This window comes from Vitis riparia, chromosome 18 (genome assembly GCF_004353265.1).
Source record: "Vitis riparia cultivar Riparia Gloire de Montpellier isolate 1030 chromosome 18, EGFV_Vit.rip_1.0, whole genome shotgun sequence".
Lineage (NCBI taxonomy): Eukaryota > Viridiplantae > Streptophyta > Magnoliopsida > Vitales > Vitaceae > Vitis > Vitis riparia.
The window spans coordinates 14,699,918-14,723,874 of NC_048448.1; the positions used below are offsets into that span (position 1 = coordinate 14,699,918).

General features: G+C 37.2%; 1 protein-coding gene across 3 annotated transcripts in view; it reads right to left on the minus strand.

The window, feature by feature from the left end:
- Positions 1 to 2,309: 2,309 nt before the first annotated feature.
- Positions 2,310 to 23,957, minus strand: part of LOC117907214 (serine/threonine-protein kinase STY17-like) — a 43,719-nt gene continuing 22,071 nt past the window's right edge. For 2 of the 3 annotated variants that reach the window (XM_034820670.1, XM_034820671.1), the window contains exons 8-16: positions 19,595 to 19,734; positions 19,351 to 19,458; positions 12,635 to 12,708; positions 10,286 to 10,461; positions 9,996 to 10,091; positions 7,150 to 7,230; positions 6,993 to 7,043; positions 2,949 to 3,089; positions 2,310 to 2,836 (exon numbers count right to left, since the gene is read on the minus strand). In XM_034820670.1, coding sequence (XP_034676561.1) covers positions 2,807 to 2,836; positions 2,949 to 3,089; positions 6,993 to 7,043; positions 7,150 to 7,230; positions 9,996 to 10,091; positions 10,286 to 10,461; positions 12,635 to 12,708; positions 19,351 to 19,458; positions 19,595 to 19,734 — 897 coding nt within the window. In that variant the 3' untranslated portion in view covers positions 2,310 to 2,806. The remainder of the gene's footprint in view (positions 2,837 to 2,948; positions 3,090 to 6,992; positions 7,044 to 7,149; positions 7,231 to 9,995; positions 10,092 to 10,285; positions 10,462 to 12,634; positions 12,709 to 19,350; positions 19,459 to 19,594; positions 19,735 to 23,957) is intronic. The other variant, XM_034820672.1, reaches the window with a different exon arrangement.

The window sequence follows — 23,957 nt, forward strand, 5'->3', positions numbered from 1 at the left end:
TCCATTGCATAAAAATTTGGCAAATGCCCATTCTGGGCCTTGTCTCATCATGACAAAGCCCAAACCCCACTCAACAATATGGTGGGCTTAGTTTTGACTCTTGAGCCCACCCAACGAGGCAATGCTTGGCCTTCAATGTGGATAGCATTTATAGGCACCCTTTGCACCCTCATTTCTCTTAGCATCCGATGTGGGATTCCTAACCAACCTAATCAATGAAAAAAATAATAACAAGTCCCCAGCCAAAAGGAATTGAACCTTGGACCCCAAATTCGGAAAGCATCCTAGGCACCACTCAGCTACACAGCCTTTGTTATCTAATATGCTAAACAAAATAATATATATTAGATTTTAAATTTTTTTTGTAATGTTAAATAAAAATAATATAATATTTTTAAAAATGATAAAATTAGTTTAAATTTTCATTTTTAATATTTTCACATTTAAATATTTTACATATTTCATTTAACAAAACTAAAAATATTAATATGATTTAATTTGATAATATTATTGATTTTTAATTTATTCATATATATTTTAAAAATTTTATAATTATTTTTAATTTTAATAATATATAAATTATATATTTATGACGTCACCGGTTCAATAGCGGTTCGACCGCCGGTCCGACCAGTGAACCGTGAACCGGTAACTTTTCTGGTTCGATCACCGGTCCGGTTCTGAAAACATTGAGAAGGAGTTGCTTCCAACCAAACTGGAAGATATTGCGCACTAGTGGTTTATAGACCTTGTCCTAGGTGGAGAGTCTTTATTGAACTCCATGAACACGAATAAGGAACATGGCTTCTTGGGTTTCAGGAGCTCCCGGAATTCCCTTGTTTGGTGGGTTGACAAGATGAGAGGTCACAAACTCATTCCTTAAAGATAACTGGAAAGAGAAGCTATAAGAGAAAACGTTCTATGCATGGCCACCTTTGGTGGGCCACTCCTAAAACCCACGTGCCCCACTCCTTTATTCTCATGCAAGCTTTCAAAAACTGATTTTCAAAAACAAATCGTTTTTACATGATTTTAATTCTTCACTTCTTTTTCTTTCTTGGTTTTAAATAAATCCTATTTTAACAAATCAACTCTTGCCATTTTCAACTAGGCATGCATGCTTCATTTTGTTTGTTTATTTATTTATTTATTTATTATCATTATTATTATTATTTTCATTTTCATTTTTATTTTTATTTTTATTTCCTTTCCTTGATTTTTAAATATTTTTCATTCCTTAATAAATTTGGCTGCCACATTTCTTCCTAGCAAACATCTTTCATAAACCCTCCTTTATTTTTAATAATTTTCTAATTTTCACATTTTAAATAAGCCTGAATTTAATTTTGTATTTCCAAGTAATGGAATTTATGATATTAATTCATGCAAAAATAAACTAGGCTATGGTGGGAGCCCAACATCAGTGAATGTTTTCTTTAAAAATAAATTTGAGTGAATTGTGATATCTGATGATTTCTTACTCAGATTAGTTGCATGCGTGACATAGTTTGTGTTCATTAATTGTACACTAACCTCATTTCTTGATAGCGCATTATGATTTGCTACCAAGGTATGCGCCCACCCACTATGGCCATTCTTTATGCATGTTTTAATTCCCCCTGTGTGCACGATCGTTCTGGGTATTCACTGATTTCTTTACCATTTGTCATGATTGCTTCATTTTATTAGTAGAGACACATTTTTAGGGACTTAAAGGTGTGTTACGATCTTTACCGTACTTTCCCAATAAGTAACCTGACCCCCAATCCCGAACTCGGTTTTTCATGAATCTATTTTTCCTTCCGAAGTCACACTTAGGATTTTTCTTTCTTATTTTGTTTTTCCCTTAAAAAATAAAACACAAATAAATGGCGACTCTAAGTCTTTTTTTAAAAAAATCAATTTTTCACAAATAAGTAAAAAAGTGAGTTTCGCCAACGAGTGAGAACGCATCGAGCAAAATGTGAGATCCACACACCCTCAAACAGATTTTATAATAATTGGAAAATTTTCTTTTTTCTGGTATATTAAACTCGGTTGAAGAACATACAAATTATGCTGCTGAGGCAAAGACGAACGTAGATCCAGTCGTATATCATTTGGATAAAATACAAAAAAAAAGGCTAATTTTGATCTCCCACGGTCTGGATTTTCTAGTTTGAAACTTTCCAAACGATTTTCACTCTCAAATTGCTTCGGTTATAGATTCAGAAGCTTCCGACTCCTGATTATCCTTATGATACGTGACATATCAAGCTTGAACTAAATGATCAAAATTGCAGGCATCATCTGTTAAATTATATTACACATTATTAAATCGAATATATTGAACAATTACTTTAAGGGACATACAAGTAAGAGCCATTAGTATCTTCTTGAACTAAACACAGGCAGTGATGCTGCCAAATCAATGATTCAAGTTATACATCTATTGGAAGATGGTAAAGCTACCAATAGAAGAGTAAAACAGAAGTGAGGCTTAAGGCTATCTGTGTGTATTACTATGAGGGAAAGCATCATCATATCCCATAACTCATATTTTTTTTACAGGGAAACCGAAGGTGATGTTTGTTCATGTCCCCGGAACAAGGCTAGTATCACTGGAGCATTACAACTCATTGTGCCCTTGCACTGCTTATGTATTGGGGAGCCCACATGAATTACTCTTTTTCTGAGTCATAACTTTAACCTCTATGACTATAATGAAGAACAATAAACAAGAAAAGAAAATAAAAGAAAAAAAATTATAATAAATCCTCAGATATGATCAAAATGTGCCGGTTGAAATACTATGAATCCAAAATGCTCAGTTGCCATTTGATGCTCTTGAAGTTCCCTGTAAAATGTACATCTTAATGCAATGTTCAAAATGGATCACACTATAAGTATGAAAGATAGTAGTAGTAGTAGTAGTAGTAGTAGTAGTAGTAGTAGTAATAAGGTTCTACCTGAACTTCTTGTAGCAATTCTTCAAGTTCAACTGTTATCTCAGAGAAGGAAGGCCGATTTCCAGGAACTGCCTCCCAACATCTCTGCATCATGTCCACCAGTTTGGGATGTGTATTCTCAGGAAGATCTGGTCGCAATCCCTGGAAAATATAATATTAAAGAAAATCTATAGGGAGAGATCATTTAAGAAATAAGCTTTTATCTTACATCAACCCTGATTTATATGGAGGTGCTGTGATCACGCATTGTACATAAATGGTTAATGCTATTTCTTCCATGAACATTACAGTTAAGGAGAAAAAAACTTTAAGGTTCCTATTATCTATAACAGCATAAAAAAAAAAAATGCTTCTTATGAATCAATCTCACATGTATCAAATTGTACAACTCAAAACATCACGGTCATATAAAATTGAGATTAGGCAGTCTCTGCAGATATTTGCATAACTCTGGGCATATAATCTGTCATGCAACCATATCCCACAACACACCACATTATGTCACTGAAATTATCTCAAATTTTGTATACTTTGAATAAGAAAATTCTACCAAATATAGGAACAAGTTTTGTTTCTCCTTCTGACTAATCTACATAAGCCTGCTTCTGAACATGGGGTTCCAATCCTCATTTCTTAAATCTGATCTGTGAATGAAAGCAGAGGAATATCTATAGTTAAATCTCATGCAGCAGAAACATCTGAAAACCCCTACCTCCCTGGTCCATGACTTCATTTTATTTTTTTGGGTAGAATTATTTATTAATGTAGATTCATAGGTATAAGTTTACAAATCTTGGAACCTGACATGATTATGGAGTTGAGTTGATAAATTCAAAAGTTCTGCACTCATTCTCATAGTAGCAAATTTAAGTATGTCAGAGATGATAAGACTCACAAGATACTTCAGATGAGAAGTACAACATCTAACACAGTGCACCATGATCAAATCTTAACATGCTTGACAATTGTGTGTTATTGAGTTAAACTTCACCTATGAATAAACATAGTACCTAGCAATTGTGGATCTTAATTAACAATGCAAAATGGAATTTAGAAGGGCCAAGTGTCCACTTGGTATACAATAATACTTAAACCTCATAATGGTCTACAATCCCTATTGATGGGTTATGATTTTAGGGAAGTATGGAAAGGCAAGTTTTGAAGTAAATAGCTGCTGAGATTCCAGAAGATAAGATTCAGGAATTTCTGGACAGCAACTAATTTACAGTATGAGTTTAGGTGACAACCTAAAAGTAGAAAAATAGTTAGGATAGTGAAAGTAGAGTTTTATGTCAGAGAAATAAATAAAACTGCAGTTGGTTGTTCGCAAAAGTGAGCACAACAATCATAAAATTAAAGACAAAAAAAAAACAAACAAAAGAAGAATCTAAGCAAGCTCAAAAAACAACAAAGCCTATGTTTGGAATGCAAGTGTCTGAAGGGAAAACAAAGGAATTGAATTAAAATCTTCCATTCCAGGATTGAAAATAAAATGAATTTGTACAGAGGGGGGGATGATTTCAGATAATTTTGTAAGAGTTTTTAAACCTTTTAATTCCTACAAAAAGTAGAATTTGAGAGGATTTGAAATTCATTAATAATATGGTTATGTTTGGTTCCCAGAAAATTTAAGGGAAAATGCAAGGGAAAGAAAATACAAAAGAAAAGTAGAAGGAAAGAAAAAGTGAAGGAAAATAAAAAATAAATTAAAAGTCGATAAATTATTTTTTTTGTTACTTCAAATTCATTTTATTTATTTTAACTCATCAATATAAAGATTAAATAATTTTAAAATACATAAGTTTTTAATTAGTTTTAATTATATTAGATTTTCTTTTATATTTTTCATAGGACAACCGAACATTAAAAAATAATTTTCCTTTGCATTTTTTTTCTTTCTTTAGTATTTTCCGGGAGCCAAACATAACCTATAAGTTGGGAGATAGCTTCATTCCTTTCAAAAGTATCCTTCTCATTATGTCATCTTGGTTCTGCAATGTGATACATTTTTCCTCGTCTCCCCTCATTTTTTTCTTTCATCCATTAAGAACACAGTTGTTCCTTTAGTCTATGAAGAGATTTTTCTTTTACACATTTGAAATATTTGTACAATGCCCCAATGAGTTTGATGATTTTTTTTTCAATTTTTTGTAGCTTCTTCTTTTTCTTCTGTTTTTCTTTCTTTTTTTTCTCTTTTTTTTCTCTTTTTTTTTTAGGAAGTCTAGAGAACTCTAAACAATACTAGACTTAGATTTTTTTTCCTTCCCTTTTTTTTTTGGGGGGGGGGGGGGTTGGTGGCAGGACCTCTAAACAATACTAGACCTAGAATTTTTTCTCTTGTTTGGATTGAAAGTTTCATTAATCAAACTTGAATCACATTTTATAACTAAACTATAGACTCCTAAAAGCTTTTTAGGCAAGCAAAAATCTTCTATAAACAAGACTAATCATTATACAAACCACCCAGCATGCTGGTTTGCAAGTCCATAGAAACTCAAAATTAAACTCATATAAATAGGAGATTTAAACAAACCCATGCTTCTCGATCCTTTGACAATATGTTCTGCATCACCATTACATGGGCACTTCTCTTGTTTAAAATGTTTTTTTTTTTTTTTTTTTTGATAGATTTCTCTGGTTTAAAATGTTCAGTTTACAAAGTTATGTCATTTGCTATAGTCATCTCTATTTCAGGGATTTGATGAATCCTCCTTAATAAACAGAATGTTCCTATCATGTCAATGCCAATCCTATCCACATGATTAATAACAAACTCAAACTTTCAGATATTTTCTGTTTGTTGTGACTATTGTTGGGCACAAGAGTTCTCCAACTCACTGCGTGCTAATCACAAAAGTTTACTAGTTTGGAGTGTAGTTTGGAGAATGACGCATATATGTCTATTTTGGTGTATTTGGGGAGAGCGAAATCGAAGAATGTTCCAAGAGGAAGAGATGTCAGATACGAGCTTGAGGAACCTCTTTCTACGGTCTCTTCTTGAGTGGTCTCAACAGATTATGGACTTGGACTATCTCTCTTTTCTGAATCTGTTGGGTGATTGGAGTGTTGGTTAACTTTGTCATTTCTAGGTTTTTTCCCTCCTTTGTTGCCTTGGGTTTGGCTTTCTTTGTATACTGCCGGTGTACATAGGGAGCGCCCCCTGTTTTGGCATGTTTTAATTTAATTTTGTCTCTTTGTCTATCAAAAAAGGTTTACTAGTTCAAAGGAACTTTCTACCAAAAGACTCCAAAAGGAAAAAATAAATAAAGATCTAATATGAAATTGAAAATATGATAGCAATTGATACCTTTTTCTGTTACATTAGATTTCTTGTGCTCAAGCCACATGATCTCTTTTTTCTTGATATAAAAAACAAATTTAAGTTGCAGTTTGCCATTATAATAATGCAACTGGAAATTAGAGTTTTATAGTGATTTTCTTGAAGTTCCCATTTAGAGTTTTACTAAAGATGCAAACTTAATTACCAAAAAATGGCATTTCAGATTCTATTTTCAGTTATAATGTAGAAAGTGCAACTTCAAGCTGCAGTTTTGTATCGAAAAAAGAAAGACATGTCACCGTACAAGCACAAGAAAAATTTGGCTTAACACACATCACTTGTTACAAGATTTTCCATTTATTCCTTCTTTTTTCTAATATTTGAAATAAGATTCAGTCTAAAGGCTTAACATACATATGATAGAAGCTCATGGAGGGTTAAAAATGATATCACTTTAGCAATGGTTTGGATCAGCATGCTTAATTTGGCAAGAAAAATTGGATTTCAATTGCATGAACTGTCACAGAAAGGCTTGAAAATTTTGAAGGCAGAACCCTTTCTGAAGATCCACTAATAGATGCTATATATTGCTACATCATGCAACTGGATTCACACAATTTCTAAGAGAAAACATAAGAGAGGATATTATGATAGTTGTTATAGAGCAACCATACCATTTTAAATTCAATTAGGCATTGAATTCTAGGAAGATGCCAAAGTTCTAGAATATTTCATAATATAATTCAATGTAAAGATATGCAGACCTGTCTCACTCCTAGGGCAGCTTGTAATGGAGTCATGTTATCATATGGAATCTGAAATCCCAACACCAGAGACAAGTAAAGATTATCTTCACAAGTTCATATTTTAGTTGCTCAGAAAAACAAGAGATGAAGCTTGGTACAACTTCAGGAAATATACCTTAGCCATCGTTAGCTCCCACAGTACAATGGCAAAACTGAATACATCTGCCTTTTGATCATATGGTAGGTGATTTATAACCTAATGGAGGAGGAAAATCAGACATGATGTTGAAATTAATGTTAAACACAAGAATAAAGATGCATAATAACGCATTTAAGGCATTAGCTTACTTGGGACAAAGATCTTTAAAACTCAAATAAAAAGACAGAAGGTCTATCTGTTTTCACAAAAAGGTCCTGAAGAAAAATAAGTCTAATAAAACCTGTTGGATAAAAGTGTGGATAAGAACTTGAAAGCATAATGTTGATGCACATTTTCAAGATAAAATAGTCTAAAGTGCCCAGCAAGGAGGCCTATTTCCTGGAAAGCAGCAACCAAGAAAATCATGGAAAGCAAAGTCTCAGTTTCCAAAATAAGAATTATTAAAAAGTCACTGAACTTCATACACAGCAAACACAACAATAGTGTGCCCTTTGTTCCCTAACCCTCTGTTTTTTTTGTTTTTTTTTTGATAAGCAGAGAATATGTGTGTGTGTGTGTGAATGAAAAAGAAATACGTAAGCCAAAGTACAAGGGCCGGATACAACGGGCACTTAGAGAATATGTGTGTGTGTGTGTGTGAATGAAAAAGAAACATGTAAGCCAAAGTACAAGGGCCGGATACAACGGGCACTTAGAGAATATGTGTGTGTGTGTGTGTGTGAATGAAAAAGAAACATGTAAGCCAAAGTACAAGGGCCGGATACAACGGGCACTTAGAGAATATGTCTGTGTGTGTGTGAATGAAAAAGAAACATGTAAGCCAAAGTACAAGGGCCGGATACAACGGGCACTTAGAGAATATGTGTGTGTGTGTGAATGAAAAAGAAATATGTAAGCCAAAGTACAAGGGCTGGATACAACGGGCACTAAGTGGCAGGTTCACCAAAAAGAAGCAAAAAACCACTCTCTCTCAACATGATCCCAGCCAGTCTACAAAATCAATTAAAGGCATTAAGTCTTCTTTTATGTACATCCTAACCCAGGCTAACATATTACTTAGGAACAACCATTTCAACTTATTCTCAGACTGCTCCTCGTTTCCAAACACTATATGGTTCCTTTCCTGCTACAAAGTCCAAAAAATGCATAGTGGAGCCGCTTGCCAAGCCTTCTTGAGTTTTCTCCTGACAAAAGAGTCATAGCAGCTTAAAAGAGTTCTCAGATTGTGGAAGGAAGCACCTAAACTACCCCAAATAGGGAGAACAATAATTGCCACAAAACCCTAGACCATGGTGCAATGAAGAAGAATGTGATTGATTGATTCCCCTTTGGATTTACATGGATAGAATATGTTCTCCAATGGTCATCCTCATTTTTGAAGCTAATCTAATGTCAAGACTTTTCCCCAAGTGGCTTCCCAAGCAAAAAAAAACCTCACTTTCGTCAAAACTCAAGAATGTTAATTATGCCCAAACAGAAGAGGATTGACCTCCCTGGCTCCAAGAGAGAGTATAGGGGTTTCTTTGAAAAATGTCATTTTTTTACTCCTTCCCAATCATCCGATCAAAATCTTCCCTCCTCAACGACTTGTCTTACAACCTCAAGAGAAAAGTCTCAGCAGCTCCTAACTCCCAATCAATTAAATGTCTAGAGAAACATGAATTCCAACAACCTCCTGCCCCTATCTTATCCCAAATATCTGTCACCCAAGCAATTTTAGAGAAGATAAAGCGTACGACACCCTTAAGGGTTCCTCCCCACACCAAATGTTCTCCTAAAACTTCACCATTCTATGATCACCCACTTCAAAAGCAACCTTAATATTAAGGAGGTCTCACCCCTTCCTGAGAGCTTTCCAAACTCTGACCTCGTACCCATCTCTCACTTCACAAGAATTCCACCCCCCTTCTTCCTTCCCATACTTCCCATCTATGACCTGTTTCCAAAGAACTTCCCCTTTCAAAAGCAAATCTCCAACCCCACAAACCCAGGAGAGCCTGATTAAGAGATAAAAGACTTCTAATGCACAACCCCCCCAAACCCCCTCCTCCCTCCTATCCATGCACAGAATGTCTCGTCCTCCAAAATGAGACTTTTTCTCCAAAGTCCCACCTCCCAAGAGGAAATCTCTTTGCAGCTTTTCTAGCCTTAACCTCAACTTTCTAGAAATGGCAAATAAGGGCATGAAGTAAAGAATATATAGTTAAACATTAAGGTTGCACTACATCCAGAAATTTTCAAGCACGCTAAACTGGGTTCTCCTATCTTGGCTGGGAGCATTCATAACTGTATATTCTGGACTAATCATCCACACATCACAACAGAGAATCTACTACAAGAATCAGGGGATTGAGGTGTATTCCATCAATAGGCAGGTAAAGAATATACAGTTAAACATTAGGACTGTGAGATTAGGATTGTGAGTAAAATCCCAGAATCAGTAACATTCATAACTGTATATTTGGGACTAATCATCCACACATCACAACAGAGAATCTATTACAAGAATCAGGGGATTGAGGTGTATTGCATCAATAGGCAGGTAAAGAATATATAGTTAAACATTAGGACTGTGAGATTAGGATTGTGAGTAAAATCCCAGAATCAGTAACATTCACAACTGTATATTCTGGACTAATCATCCACACATCACAACAGAAAATCTATTACAAGAATCAGGGGATTGAGGTGTATTCCATCAATAGGCAGGTAAAGAATATATAGTTAAACATTAGGACTGTGAGATTAGGATTGTGAGTAAAATCCCAGAATCAGTAACATTCATATAGGCCCCAATGTTCCATTAGCACTAGCTCAAGCTGAAGAAATAAAAGAAAATGATAAATAAAATGAAATCAAACCTCAGGTGCCATCCATCTGTAAGTTCCAGTCTCTGCAGTCATCACTCCCTCTTGATTTTGGAACCGAGCAACACCAAAATCTGCCACCTTAACAACCTTGAGAAAAAAATTTAATTTATAAAAATATAAGATTTTTTCTACTGTTTTACAACCTTCATCATGTTGAAAAATATCAAGAACAATAATCACATTAGTTAAATATCAGTCATTTTTTCTGTGGTGCATGATAATATGTATTGAAGCTTGCATGAAGCAATACTCTCATATAATTGATCTTCATGATTACTTACATTGTGAGTATCCATTAGCAAATTTGCTGTCTTCAGATCCCTGTGAATTATGTTGTTTTGATGCAAATACCCCATTCCTTTACAGACATCAATTGCAAACTTCAGCAATTGAGGGAGCTTCAAGACATTGTGATTCTTATGCAAATAATCATACAGGCTTCCTCCAGGCATATACTCTGCAAGCATGCAAAATAGTTTGAGTGAAAAAAAAAATCGATGGAAAGGAAACAAATAAAAATAAAAGCAAATATGTTTAAATAATTGCCAATGTTATAGAAACAGATAATGAATAGAACCTCTAAAACATGTGATAGCATAAACAACATGAAAATACACCATAATTCCTAGAAATATAGTGTGTATAAAAACCATGGCAGAAGCATGTATTCAGCAAACATACCAAATTGTAGAAGTAACACAGGACAATAATTTAAGGAAATAATAAAAAATAAAAAACTACAAGTCCTAGCCAACAAAAAATGCCAAATAACTTGACACATATTGATCAGTTAGGCTTCAGAAAATTTTTGAGCTACAGAAATTTTTAGAACACAAGGATACATGTATTTCAGTCCTGACCAAAAAAAAAAATCAATTTTTAATATTTAAACTGATCTTTTTTTCTACCTATATATCTTCTACGGGCATTGTATTTTTTATTGGGTTGCAGACCACTGTCAATAATAAATAAATATTATCAAGTTTCTACTTCTTCTAAACTTAAATGCAGATAAATGTGGAATTAATAACATAACAAAATACGAACTTACAAATCCCCTAGTCTTGATTGGTGCATCTTATGTATGGAGAATGGAGAGTAGATTGACCATCTCTTTCTACATTGACCAACAACTTTAGGGCTATGTGTGATACCCCACATCACGTAGGGGAAAATTTTTCTAGTATAATATAAGTATGTGCTCCTCTTAATCATGTAAATACGTTTTAAAGCCGTGAAGGTCATTTTGGTCTAGTACGAGCAACATCTATATGACTGGGAGCAAGTCATTAAAAATGTATTAGATTCAATCCTTAACCCTAGTATGGGAGCTTGTTTAGAGGGTTATTTGTTTGTTTGGCCCTGTTATCCTATGGGACACGATAAGGATGTCATGTCTACATGAGGTGGTGATTGTAATATCCAGCATTAAATAGAGGAAAAAGTTTCTAGCATTATATATGTACGGGTTTCTCTTAACCATGTAGACGCATTTTAAAGTCTTAAGGGCTCTTTGGGTCCAAAGTAAACAATATCTACACGGTTGGGAGCAAAAAGTTACACTATGACACAAGTTACTCGATCTAGCCAAGATGCATTGAGGTTCTGCCTAAGAGTATATGTGACATCATGACCATTTCTTATAAAGGATTGGGAAGTTCCATTAGAGGCAAGACCCTTTGGCAAATTACTTACCTCACATTGCCTTGGACCATGTGGTGAGAGAGAAATGCTAGAATCTTTTGAGGAAAAGTGGAGGACGGTAGAGATGATGTGGGATTTAGTTCACTTTTATTCCTCCTTCTAGGCCTCTTGTACTATTACATTTAAAAGCACTCCTTTCAATGTTATTTAGCTCAATTGGCGTTCAGTTTGTAATTCAACATGATTGGACAACAATTGTTTGGAATTGATGTATAGCCTTTAGTGGACTAAATTTTTTGTATAGTGGAGGAATTTTAGTCATTCAAATTCTTGTATTTTGTGGGGAGGACCCCTCACCTTCTCTTGTACTCTTTATCCATAATTAATAAATCCTTTTTTCTGATAAAAAAAATAATATAACAAAATACGGTCCACTAGAGTTGTTAATACAATCACAAATTTATGCATTACTATGTGATGCCATAATTGGTAATTACCTCATAATTCACTAAAATGATTTTTCTTTTTACACAAACATTTAAAATCCTAACTAAATCACTAAAATGGTTTTTAAAAATAAAACATATAATAAAGCTAATACTAAAGTTAGGGTTTAGTGGCATTAACAATATCAAGCTTCATGTTTAAATCAAAAGCATAAGTGAATTATACAAAACCACTAAAAATAACATCTTAGGTAAAGAATATAATTAAAATTAACTCTATGTAGACCTATTTTTTATTCTCAACCAACCAAATGCATATGTTTTACACTAAGAATATTTATCATAATTAAATAAAATATGCATCTCACATATTAATATTAGAGCCATCACACTACTTGCTAAACATAATCAAATTAGCAGAATCTAGCAGAAAGGTTGAATTGAAGAGACTGCAAATCTCAATAAAACTCCAAAAGAAATCTCAAAAATACAACTATATAAGATGATGCCAAATTGTTTAATTTCGGTAGAGCTCTATACCAGTTACTATGCACAAATGTGGAGACCTTGTACAGGCACCAATAAATCGAACAACATTTCTATGTTGAACCTCCCTGTAATAAAAATAATTAAAAAAAAAAATAGTTTATATCCACAAGACAATGATGAGTGATCTACAAAATCTGGCTTGTCACCTCCAAATTATATTTAGAACAACAAGAATGCCAGGTATAAAATATTTTGTATCCATATGAGAATAATGAGTAATATACAATATCAGGATCTTCACCCCAAATGTAAACTTAGAACTAAAGAATGCCAGCTAAACTTAAAACAAAATTTAGAACTATGGCAAGGTGGGGAGCACAGAATGATTTGAAACCCATGCACAAAATTAGTAGATTTTTCATGCTCAAGACTAGGACTCATCTGATGGAGATATGTTTTAATAGCAGAGGGAGATATATGAAAATCACAGAATACGTTGCAAAGAGAAAACCTTTTGTCTTAGTTGTTCCAAGAGGTGTTAATGGTTGTGGGTGGGAAAATCTTAGGAAGGTGATTGTTTCAGTCCAAGAGTTCTCTGTTCAAGCTGAAAGAGATTCGAAAGAGAAGCAAAAAAAGCCTCAAGAGTGCAAAGGAATGTACAGAGGTGAGAGGTCCTATGCTGATGTGGTTGTAGAGAAAGGAACTAGGAATGGTGCAGAGATGCCAGTTGGAAAATGGGCAAGAGCTGTGGTTTGTGAAAGCAAAGGAAAAATACGAGACTGGTGTGAGGTTGGAAAAGCTATAGCGAGAAGGGTGGGGATAAAAGGAATGGTGTCTGTAACACCCATTTCTGCTTACAAAGGGTGTTTTTTTGTGGAATCTGCAAGGAAAGCTCAGTGGATTCAAGATCAAGGGAGCTTCACAGCAAGAGGAGAGGTTATTGCTCTGAGGAGATGGTCGCCAAAAGAGAACTCAGTCGTTAATGGAAAATTTAGACGGGGGTGGTTGGAACTAAGAGGTCTCCCTTTCCACCTGTGGGATGAGATGCAGTTGAGACACATTTTGCAACAGTGGGGGAGGGTAACGAAGGTGGCGAGGAAATCATTAAAGCTTGTTGATTTGACGAAGGTAACATTGTGGGTGGAGATGCTTCCAAATGTCGTGCTTCCAGCGCTATTAGAGGTAGAAGATGGAGATTGGACATACATGGTTGCAGTTACAGTCACCGGAGAAGATGACGGAGAAGATGACGGAGAAGACTCTATCAGGCCTGAGTCGAATCGCAGCAAGGACGAGCTGAGGTCAGCCGGGGGTTGCGTCTTTCAGAAGCCACAGAACGTTGAGGGGCTACGAGCTATTGACAGGACCATTAAGTGTCATAGCTGGATGCCTCGTCATCGTTCCCATTTTCGTTCTTCAGATTCAAAATTGGCTAAGGGGGAGAAAGGAAAGGGAAGCTAGATGTTGGGCCCAACGGCGGGAAGCAACATCGGGCCAACACCAGACGCCTTTGAAGCCCGTTCTGATTGGGCCCAATTTGGGGCGAAAGATTTTGGGCCCATAGCGGGTCCATCCCATAAAGGATCCTCTAATGGCGGCCCAGATGCATCTTTGTCTTCAAAGCTCCTAAGACCAGGGCTCACTGCAAAGAATAAAATGCCGAAAGGTCTTCTTCAAGTGTCGTCAAAGCCGAAAGGATCTTCAGTCTCCGTAAGGCGCAGAGCAAGAAGTGGACCACCGAGATTTGAGGAGGCGTCTTCTACCCCGAAGCGAAACTTAGAAGGAGGTGGCTCACTGGAGACAAATCGAGACACTTCTCGGGGCAAATCTCACTCCAGAAAGAGCGATCTCTCCACTGGTTTTGAAACATCCAAAGTTTCTACCGACGAGACAGAGGGAGAAGAGGGGTTTCTGCAATGCAAATTGATCAATGAGGTGCGTACTCCTTTCTCAGCTGTATCTGAGTGAGATCTTCCTATGTCTGGGGCTTTTGAGCCAAATTTTATTCCCGAAACCTCTGTTTCTTTGGTTCACCCTTCTCGCTGTCAATCTTTTTCTTCGATTCCGTTGGAGTCAAGCTACGCCGTTCAACGTGGTTCCGTTTTTATCTCTCCTGTGGTGAATAACAACCATCGTGGTGGTGCGTCCTGTTCGGAAGGTGTGGTGGTTCCCCTAGAAACCTCTAACCAAAAATTTAAAGACCGGCCTCTCCTTAGGGAAACTCTCAGTAACCCTGAGGTGCATGGTGTCTCAGGTGAGGCTTCGTTGCTAGAACCTTCCACCCTCCCGTTGGAAGGTTTTCAGGTTGAGGGGCTTACGCCTCGGAAGATGGTCAAGGTTCAGTCGGTTCTGGAGAGTTTGAGGGTTAGAATTGTCAGGGATAATGGAAAAGGTGTGGAATGAGAGAACAAGAGTGCTCTCTCTGCGGACAAGGTTTATTCCAGAAGAAAGAAGAAAAATGACTCTGGAACTCGAGGAGAGGATTAGTTCTGGGTGTGGGTTGTGTCGGGTTGTTTTTGTTTTCATGAAGATCTTAAGTTGGAATACAAGAGGTTTAGGTTCTAGGAAGAAAAGGAGGACTGTGAGAAGGTTTTTAAGTACTCAAAACATGTGGTGATGCTTCAGGAAACAAAGCGTGAAATTTGGGATAGGAGGTCTATGAGTAATGTTTGGAAAGGTAAAAGTCTGGATTGGGTTGCTCTTCCTGCTTGTGGGGCGTCGGGGGGGATTGTGATCTTGTGGGATTCAATTAAGTTCAAGTGTTCAGAGAAGGTGTTAGGATCTTTCTCTGTTACTGTAAAATTGAACTCTAATAAGGAAGGGTTTTTTTGGTTAACCTCAGTGTATGGCCTGAATAAGGCAATGTGGAGGAAGGACTTTTGTATGGAGCTTCAAGACCTGCATGGTCTGACTTTCCCAAGGTGGTGCGTAGGAGGGGATTTTAATGTGATCAGGAGGATATCTGAGGAGATGGGTGACAAGACTTGCATGGTCTGACTTTCCCAAGGTGGTGCGTAGGAGGGGATTTTAATGTGATCAGGAGGATATCTGAGGAGATGGGTGACTCTAGGTTAACAGTCAACATGAGGTGTTTTGACGAGTTTATAAGGGAAAGTGGTTTGTTGGATCCCCCTCTTAGGAATGCGGCTTTTACATGGTCAAACATGCAAGTCGATCCTATTTGCAAGAGGTTAGATAGGTTTTTGTTCTCTTCTGAGCGGGATTCTTTTTTCTCTCAAAGTATTCAAGAGGCCCTACCTAGATGGACCTCTGACCATAGCCCAATTTGTTTGGAAACTAATCCTTTAAAATGGGGCCGACTCCTTTTAGGTTTGAGAATATGTGGTTGCTCCATCCTGAGTTTAAAGAGAAGTTTAGTGATTGGTGGCAAGAGTGTACGGTTGAAGGTTGGGAAGGTCACAAGTTTATGAGGAAACTAAAGTTTATTAAATCAAAGTTGAAAGAGTGGAATATAGTGGTCTTTGGAGATTTAAGAGAGAGGAAAAAGCACATTCTTACGGACTTAGGCAAAATTGATCGAATTGAACAAGAAGGGAATTTAAATCTTGATCTGGTTTCGGAAAGGACCTTAAGAAGGAAGGAGTTAGAGGATTTGTTATTGAAGGAAAAGGTACAATGGAGACAAAAATCTAGGGTTAAGTGGATTAAAGAAGGGGATTGCAACTCTAAGTTTTTTCACAGAGTGGCCACTGGAAGAAGAAGCAGGAAGTTCATAAAGTCTCTAATTTCTGAGAGGGGGGAGACTTTAAATAACATTGAGATTATTTCTGAGGAGATTGTAAATTTCTTTGGGAATCTCTATTCCAATCCCGAAGGTGACTCTTGGAAGATTGAAGGGATTGATTGGGCCCCTATTTCTGAAGAGAGTGCAATTTGGTTGGATAAACCGTTTTCTGAAGAGGAAGTTCGAATGGCAGTTTTCCAATTGAATAGGAAAAGGCCCCTGGCCCTGATGGCTTTACTATAGCAGTTTATCAAGAGTGTTGGGATGTGATAAAAGAGGATCTTATGAGGGTGTTTTTTGAGTTCCACACTAAGGGGGTAATAAATCAAAGTACAAATGCGACATTCATTGCTATGGTGCCTAAGAAAAGCCAAACTTTTAAAATCTCAGATTATAGACCTATTAGTTTGGTTACAAGTTTATATAAGATAATTGTTAAGGTCTTATCAGGGCGTTTACGCAAAGTTCTACATGAAACAATCTTTGGCTCTCAAGGAGCCTTTGTGGAAGGGAGACAAATTTTGGATGCTGTATTGATAGTCAATGAAGTGGTGGATGAGAAAAGAAAGTCAAGGGAGGAAAGGGTAGTCTTCAAAATTGATTTTGAGAAGGCCTATGATCATGTGGATTGGGGCTTTTTAGATCATGTGCTTCAAAGGAAGGGGTTCAACCAGAAATGGAGATCTTGGATGAGGGGTTGTTTATCTTATTCTAGTTTTGCTATCCTAGTTAATGGGAATGCAAAGGGTTGGGTTAAGGCCTCTAGAGGTTTAAGACAGGGAGATCCTCTTTCTCCTTTCCTTTTTACTCTAGTAGCAGATGTTCTAAGTAGGTTGATGATTAGAGCTGAGGAAACTGGGATAACTGAGGGTTTCCTTGTGGGGAGGGATAGGACTAGAGTGTCTTTGTTACAGTTTGCTGATGATACCATATTTTTCTCTAAAGCCTCTTTAGACCTTCTTCAAAACCTTAAGATTATCCTTTTGGTTTTTAGGCAAGTATCTGGTTTAAAAATCAACTTAGAAAAAAACACCATTTCAGGTATTAACACTAGGCATGAGGTGTTGTCCAGTTTGGCTTTGGTTTTGGAGTGCAGAGTGTCAGAGTGGCCTTTGTCTTATTTAGGCCTTCCTTTGGGAGGGAACCCAAAGACAATAGGCTTTTGGGATCCAGTGGTTGAGAGAATTTCGAGGAGACTGGATGGGTGGAAAAAGGCCTATTTGTCTTTGGGAGGGAGGATTACTTTAATTCAGTCTTGTCTGTCTCACATCCCTAGCTACTTCCTCTCCCTCTTTAAAATCCCTATATCTATAGCTTCAAAGATTGAGAAGATGCAAAGAGATTTTCTTTGGTCTGGGGCCGGGGAAGGGAAGAAAGATCACCTAATCAGATGGGAGGTTGTTAGTAGACCAAAGGAGATGGGAGGTTTGGGCTTTGGGAAGACTTCTATGAGAAATATTGCCCTCTTAGGGAAATGGCTTTGGAGGTTCCCTAGAGAAAGGAGCGGTCTTTAGCGTAAGGTTATGGCGAGTATATATGGGACACATCCTAATGGATGGGACGCCAACATGGTGGTTAGATGGTCTCACAGATGTCCTTGGAAGGCAATATGCTCAAGTTTTCCAGGAGTTCTCCCCTTTTGTCCGCCTAGTGGTGGACAATGGGGAGAGAATTCGGTTTTGGGAAGATCTTTGGTGGGGAAACCAAACTTTGTGTTCTCAATTTGTTGATCTCTACAGAGTTATTTATGTGAAAAACCTCACTGTCTCAAATGTCCTTGGCAATTCCTTACCATTGTCTTGGAATTTTAACTTTCGCCGCAATCTAACGGATTCAGAAATTGATCTCCTTCAGAGATTAATGTCCTCCCTTAATTATGTGCTTCTTTCCCCTTCTTCATCAGACTCAAGAGCGTGGTCTTTGTCTTCGTCAGGCTCGTTTTCAGTGAAATCTTTTTTCTATGCCTTGTCAAAAGTTTCAAATCCTTTAATGTTCCTTCCGGCCAAGTTTTTATGGAGCTCAAAAGTCCCTTCAAAGGTTAAGGCCCTCGCTTGGTTAGTAGCACATGGGAAGGTAAACACTAATGACAAGTTGCAATTGAGAAGACCCTACAAAGCCCTCTGTCCTCAATGGTGCATTCTTTGCAAAGGAAATGGAGAGTCGATTGACCACCTTTTTCTTCATTGTCCCGTTACCATTGGACTTTGGCACAAGTTGTTCAATCTAGTAGGTGTGATTTGGGTCCCTCCAAGGAGCCTTGAGGACATGTTGGTTATTTCTTTTAAAGGCTTGGGGAACTCATTAAGAGGCAAGACACTTTGGCAAATTGCTTGCCTTACTTTGATTTGGATGGTGTGGCAAGAAAGAAACAATAGGATCTTTGAGGATAAAGGGAGAACGGAAAAGATGGTTTGGGATTTGATCCGGTTTTATTCTTCTCTATGGGCTTCTTGTACTGAAGCTTTTAGAGGAGTTCCTCTAAGCATTCTACAACTCAATTGGATTGGGGTTTGCGTTTCAAGAGTTTGAAGATTGATGGGGTTTCTTTTGTTTTTAGAGTTCTATTGTTGGGTGTTTTCCCTTGGTATTTGTGTAGGAAGGACCTCTCATCCTTCCCTTGGTTTTTTTCTCTTCCTTTTGTCTCTTTTTTCTCTCCTGTATTTGTTCTTTTATTAATATAATCTTCTTCGTTTCTGATCAAAAAAAAAAAAGATTTGAGTCATTTGAATAAAAAACCAGCCCTGGTTCTACTTCTAGAATTTGTGAGGCAAAGTTTCGGATATTTAATTCTTTTCCTTTTTCCCTTTTCCCGAATCAGAAGGAAAGAGCTTGGGTAAAAAGGAAGGGATATTTTCTGAAAGAACTCACACCACTTAAAAATAAATAAATAACCCAGGAAAAGGAAATTTGCATCGTTATAAAATTCTCACGTGATTTTCTCCGCAACAAAGGTCAGCAAAACAGTAATACTCAAGCTGTATTACAACATATACTTCATACTAACATCCACAAAACTATTCACCTCAGAATTGCCACTTCTTGTTCAAATTCATCCTCCAGAGATTCATTCAAATGCTCAGACCTAAGAATCTTAACAGCAACATCCTGACCAAGATAAACTCCACGATACCTTTGCATAAACAACAAAGGAGAAGTGAACAACAGAAAGATGAATAAAAATAAAATAAAATACAAAGGGAAAAGAAAAGAAAAAAAGAGAGATGCATTGATCAGGTGGTAGGTCTATAACATAATTCCCAACTTACAAATCTCCACAAGATCCAGATGCAATTCTTTCTCCTATCTTCAATAATCTTCTATCTATTTCCCAATCTCCAGATTTGACTTGTGCTGCTAATGCTTTTTCCACTGCTGAATGAGAATGTGAAGAACCAGACCACGAACCCTATATATTTTTATTAGTTTCCATCATTTACTCAAATTAACATTGCAGAAATCATGGCATAATAAGAATTAGAATAACTCATGCAAGAAAAAATAAAGGGTTAAGAAAGACAATAATTGAAATACTTCAACAGGTAAGATCATGACAGCCAAACAAAAGCTCAAAAGGAGGAGGTAAGATCACGATTGACAAACTACAGCCAAAAAGGAGGAAATAAAGCTCAGTATGTCTCTCTAATAATTAAAAATCACACAACTGTAGGCACCACATAATAGAATGCAAAGAAAATGCAGTACAGGGTAGACGATTTAAAGCAAAAAAGGAGGCAAGATCAGCTCAGTTTATCTCTGTTATATTTAAGTCAGATATTTAGGTTTTCACATTACTTAACTGATATGTATTTTACAAGGGATTATGTGATTAGTTTTGTTTGGTTAATTAACAATCTTGTATGCCATTTTCTTTTTCCCTTTTCCTATCTGAAAATCTCTTCCCCACACCAAAACACACAAATACATGGTACATCCGGCTTGGCTGGTCTATTATATTTCAAGAACATTAATCCTATATTCTTATGTTATATTGGAAATCTCTTACATTAATCATCCATGCTTGAAACATATGTTAACATATTTTAGTACCTGAAGTTGGAGAGGATGACCCTCTATGTGTATGCATAACACTTAGATTTACAATATGGATCCTTTGCTCATTATAAGCAATGCCCTATGTGGTTTCATACTTAACCCCAATCCTTCTGACATTCAACCAACCTAATGCACTGATCTGGAAAGACTTAAAAACACCATGGGATGCCTCCAGAGGTATATCAGCATGCTCTTCTGAGGCCAATTTCAGAACATTACTCAATTTTATTGAAGGTGCAGAAAGTGGAGGTCTTTCAGACCCCTTTCCTCCAGAGAATATGCCCTTGGACTATTGGACGTTTGCTTTTCCTTTTGAGGCAAAGTTGATGTTTCAGCCTCTTCATGAGGATTGAAGAGTGGATTGCAGAACATTGTTGAATCCTCTATCAAACCAGGAGAGGCTAAAGACAGAGCTAAAGGGTAATATAAAAGCCTATCTTCTTTCATCTCATCTCTCTTGAGGACCATATTTGTATTTGGTCCAATCCGAAATGATTCTATCATTTCTGTATCTGCAATTCAATATACATGAGATATATACCACATATATATGCTTCCCTTCTTCTCATCTTTCTCATACAATTTGAGACTACTCAAACGGTCGATTCTTTTTTTATTGTCTTAGCTTCCACCTTTCCAAATGAAAGTAGAGGAATGTCTCATTATGATCTGAATTAATTTTATCTGGCAAACACTGACTAGGATTAGCATATTAGCAAAATCCAGGAGTATTTAAAGATGTTTCAAAAGGGGATCAGGGCTTTCAGAGTTGGCTTCTACAAACACTATTAGAAATATATAAGGGATAGAACTGATTCTATAATTTGTTTTTTTCCCTGGGATTTAGAATATATCAAGGGCCTGGTCTTTCAAGTAAGAAGTGATGTTGGATAAGGGCATTCCTTTACATTTCTAGTCTTTGTGTTGTTCACTGAGTAGTATTCTGATCATGTATCATTTCATTGATGGACCTGGGCAGTTCCCAATCAATGCATGATGAGCCCTAATTCTGATTCACTGGATCTACTCAGCCATTTGCCCTTTGTCCCAAAGGATTGAGTAGATTGTTTCTCTCAGATCAGCAAAGTTTTGCCATCTGGTTAAGAAGTTCTCCTAGGTTTTGGTATCTGTTAAGAAGTTCTCTTGTCCTGTAACATTCAGCATGGCATAAGAAATAGAGAAGGATTTGGAGGATGGACCCCAGGTGCTTTGGTCTTTCTAAAGGAAAGTAATTGTTTGAATTTTGAGTCTTGAGAGTCTTTGGTGGAGGTTGTTGTTAAGGTTCTATTTCTTCAGTCTTTTAGGACCCTCATATGGGATGGACCTCTTATGTTTTACCTTCTATTTTGTTCTCTCCATGTACATACCTTTTATTTGTTAAAATTGTCATGCTTCAACAAATGATATGGTGCTTCATACATGACGACAATGATGGAGTAAATCATGTTACTCCAGATAGACAAGATCAAAGGATAATGCACTCACAGTTATAATTATTATCGTAATCTCAACAAGTGTTATCATGTCTCACCATTTCTCACTCAGAAAAGGTTTGAATTAGAGCACATGAATGCTTAGTGGCAACGTTTGTGTCATCTGACTCGTCAGACATTCAGTTTAACATTGATCATTTTGGTTACACCAAAATTAAATAAGTATAGAAATGGTGACCTTACTCCACACTGGGCGCAATTTTTTTTTTTTTATCAATAAGTATAATATGTATAGCAAAGAGACGCTAAAGAAGCGACCCAAAGAGTTACAGTATAGATCAACTCACCCCCTTACAAAAGGACCCAAGACACTAGGAAAGCACAAAAAACCCTCTCCCTTAATGCATACACACCCATTCTATAAAATCTATTAAGGTCGAAGGATCATCTTTTATCCACAATTTGGTTTCCGACCAAAGTAAATACACAAAAGAAAATTTCAGCTTTTGGATGGACAGCACACCGTCCTCAAAAGCAATAGAATTCCTAGCCTTCCAAATAACCCAAAACAAGCATAACGGTCCCATTAGCCACGCCACCTTCCTCTTCTTGCCCACAAAAGAGCCTCTCCAACCTATGAGTTTCCTTAACCGAAAGCGGAAAAACCTAAGAAACACCAAAAAAAAAGAGGAGCAATGTCCACACCTCCCTCGTTCTTTCGCAATGAAGGAGGAGGTGGTCAATCGACTCTCCACACTTTTGGCACAAAAAACATCTATTTGCTAAAGCCCAACCCCTCTTTTGCAAACGGTCCAAGATTAAAACTCTACCCCACAAAGCCTCCCACGCAAAGAAGCTTATCTTGGGCTGAGCATAGGACATCCAAATAATCTTTGAAGGGAAAGAAGCTGAAGACACCGGCTGCAACGCCCTATACAAGGATTTTACTGAAAATACCCCATCCTTTGATCCCACCCATCTCACCCTATCCTCCTCATCCGCCCTCACCTTCTTGCCATCCAAGCAACAAAGTAACCTTCCCACTTCTTCCATCTCCCAATCATTAAACGGCCTATTGAAAGTAGGGGTCCAACTTCCCCTCCTTTCCCCCTCGGTTGTCCAAACTTCATTTACCCAAGTCTCTTTAGACGTTGCTATAGCAAATAATGAAGGGAAAGCCTCACATAAAGAGTTGATTCCACACCACTTATCTTTTCAAATAACTCACATTCTTGCCATCCCCCACCTCAAAGCCAAAAAAAAGGGGTCACAAGTTGTCCCACCTTATTTATAGCTTTCCACAAACCAACTCCATAGGCCTCCCTAGTCTCACCAGATCTCCACCCTCCTCTTTCCTCCCCGTACTTCCTTCTAATCACCTGATTCCAAAGGGCCTTTTTTTCGTTTGCAAAGCACCATGCCCACTTGTCAAGGAGAGCCTTATTGAACAAACCAAGGTTCCTAACCCCCAAACCGCCTTTACTTTTGTCTTCACACACAATCGGCCACCTTACTAAGTGAGGTTTTTGCTCAAGAGCCCCACCTCCCCACAGAAAATCCCTTTGTATCTTTTCCAGTCTCATCCTAACCGCCCTAGGTAACTAGAAAATGGACATGAAATAGATCGGTAGGTTGGACAGAGTACTCCGAATTAAGGTAATCCTCCCCCCTTTTAAATGTACTGTCGCTTCCACATACCATCCCATACACCAACAGATTTAAAAGGAGCACCCAAAGGCATTCCTAGATAGGTGGAGGGCAAATTTCCCACTTCATAGCCGAAACCATTAGCCAACTCTTCCACATTTTCAACTCTACCAACTGGGATCAATTCACTTTTTTCTAGATTCGCTTTTAACCCTGACAAAGCCTCAAACCACATTAACAGCCAGCACAAATGTGTCAACGGATCCTCTTTAGCCTCATAAAAAATCAATGTATCATCAGCAAACAATAAGTGTGAAATCTGGACCCCTTCACCCCTTCTTCCCCGAACCATACAAGGAGTCAAAAAACCTCCAGCAACTACTCTTTTCCTCTAACAGCTAAAGGCTTCCATCACTACTACAAATAAATAAGGCGAGAGGGGGTCTCCTTGCCTTAAACCCCTTGAACTCTGGAAAAAACACATTGGGCTACCATT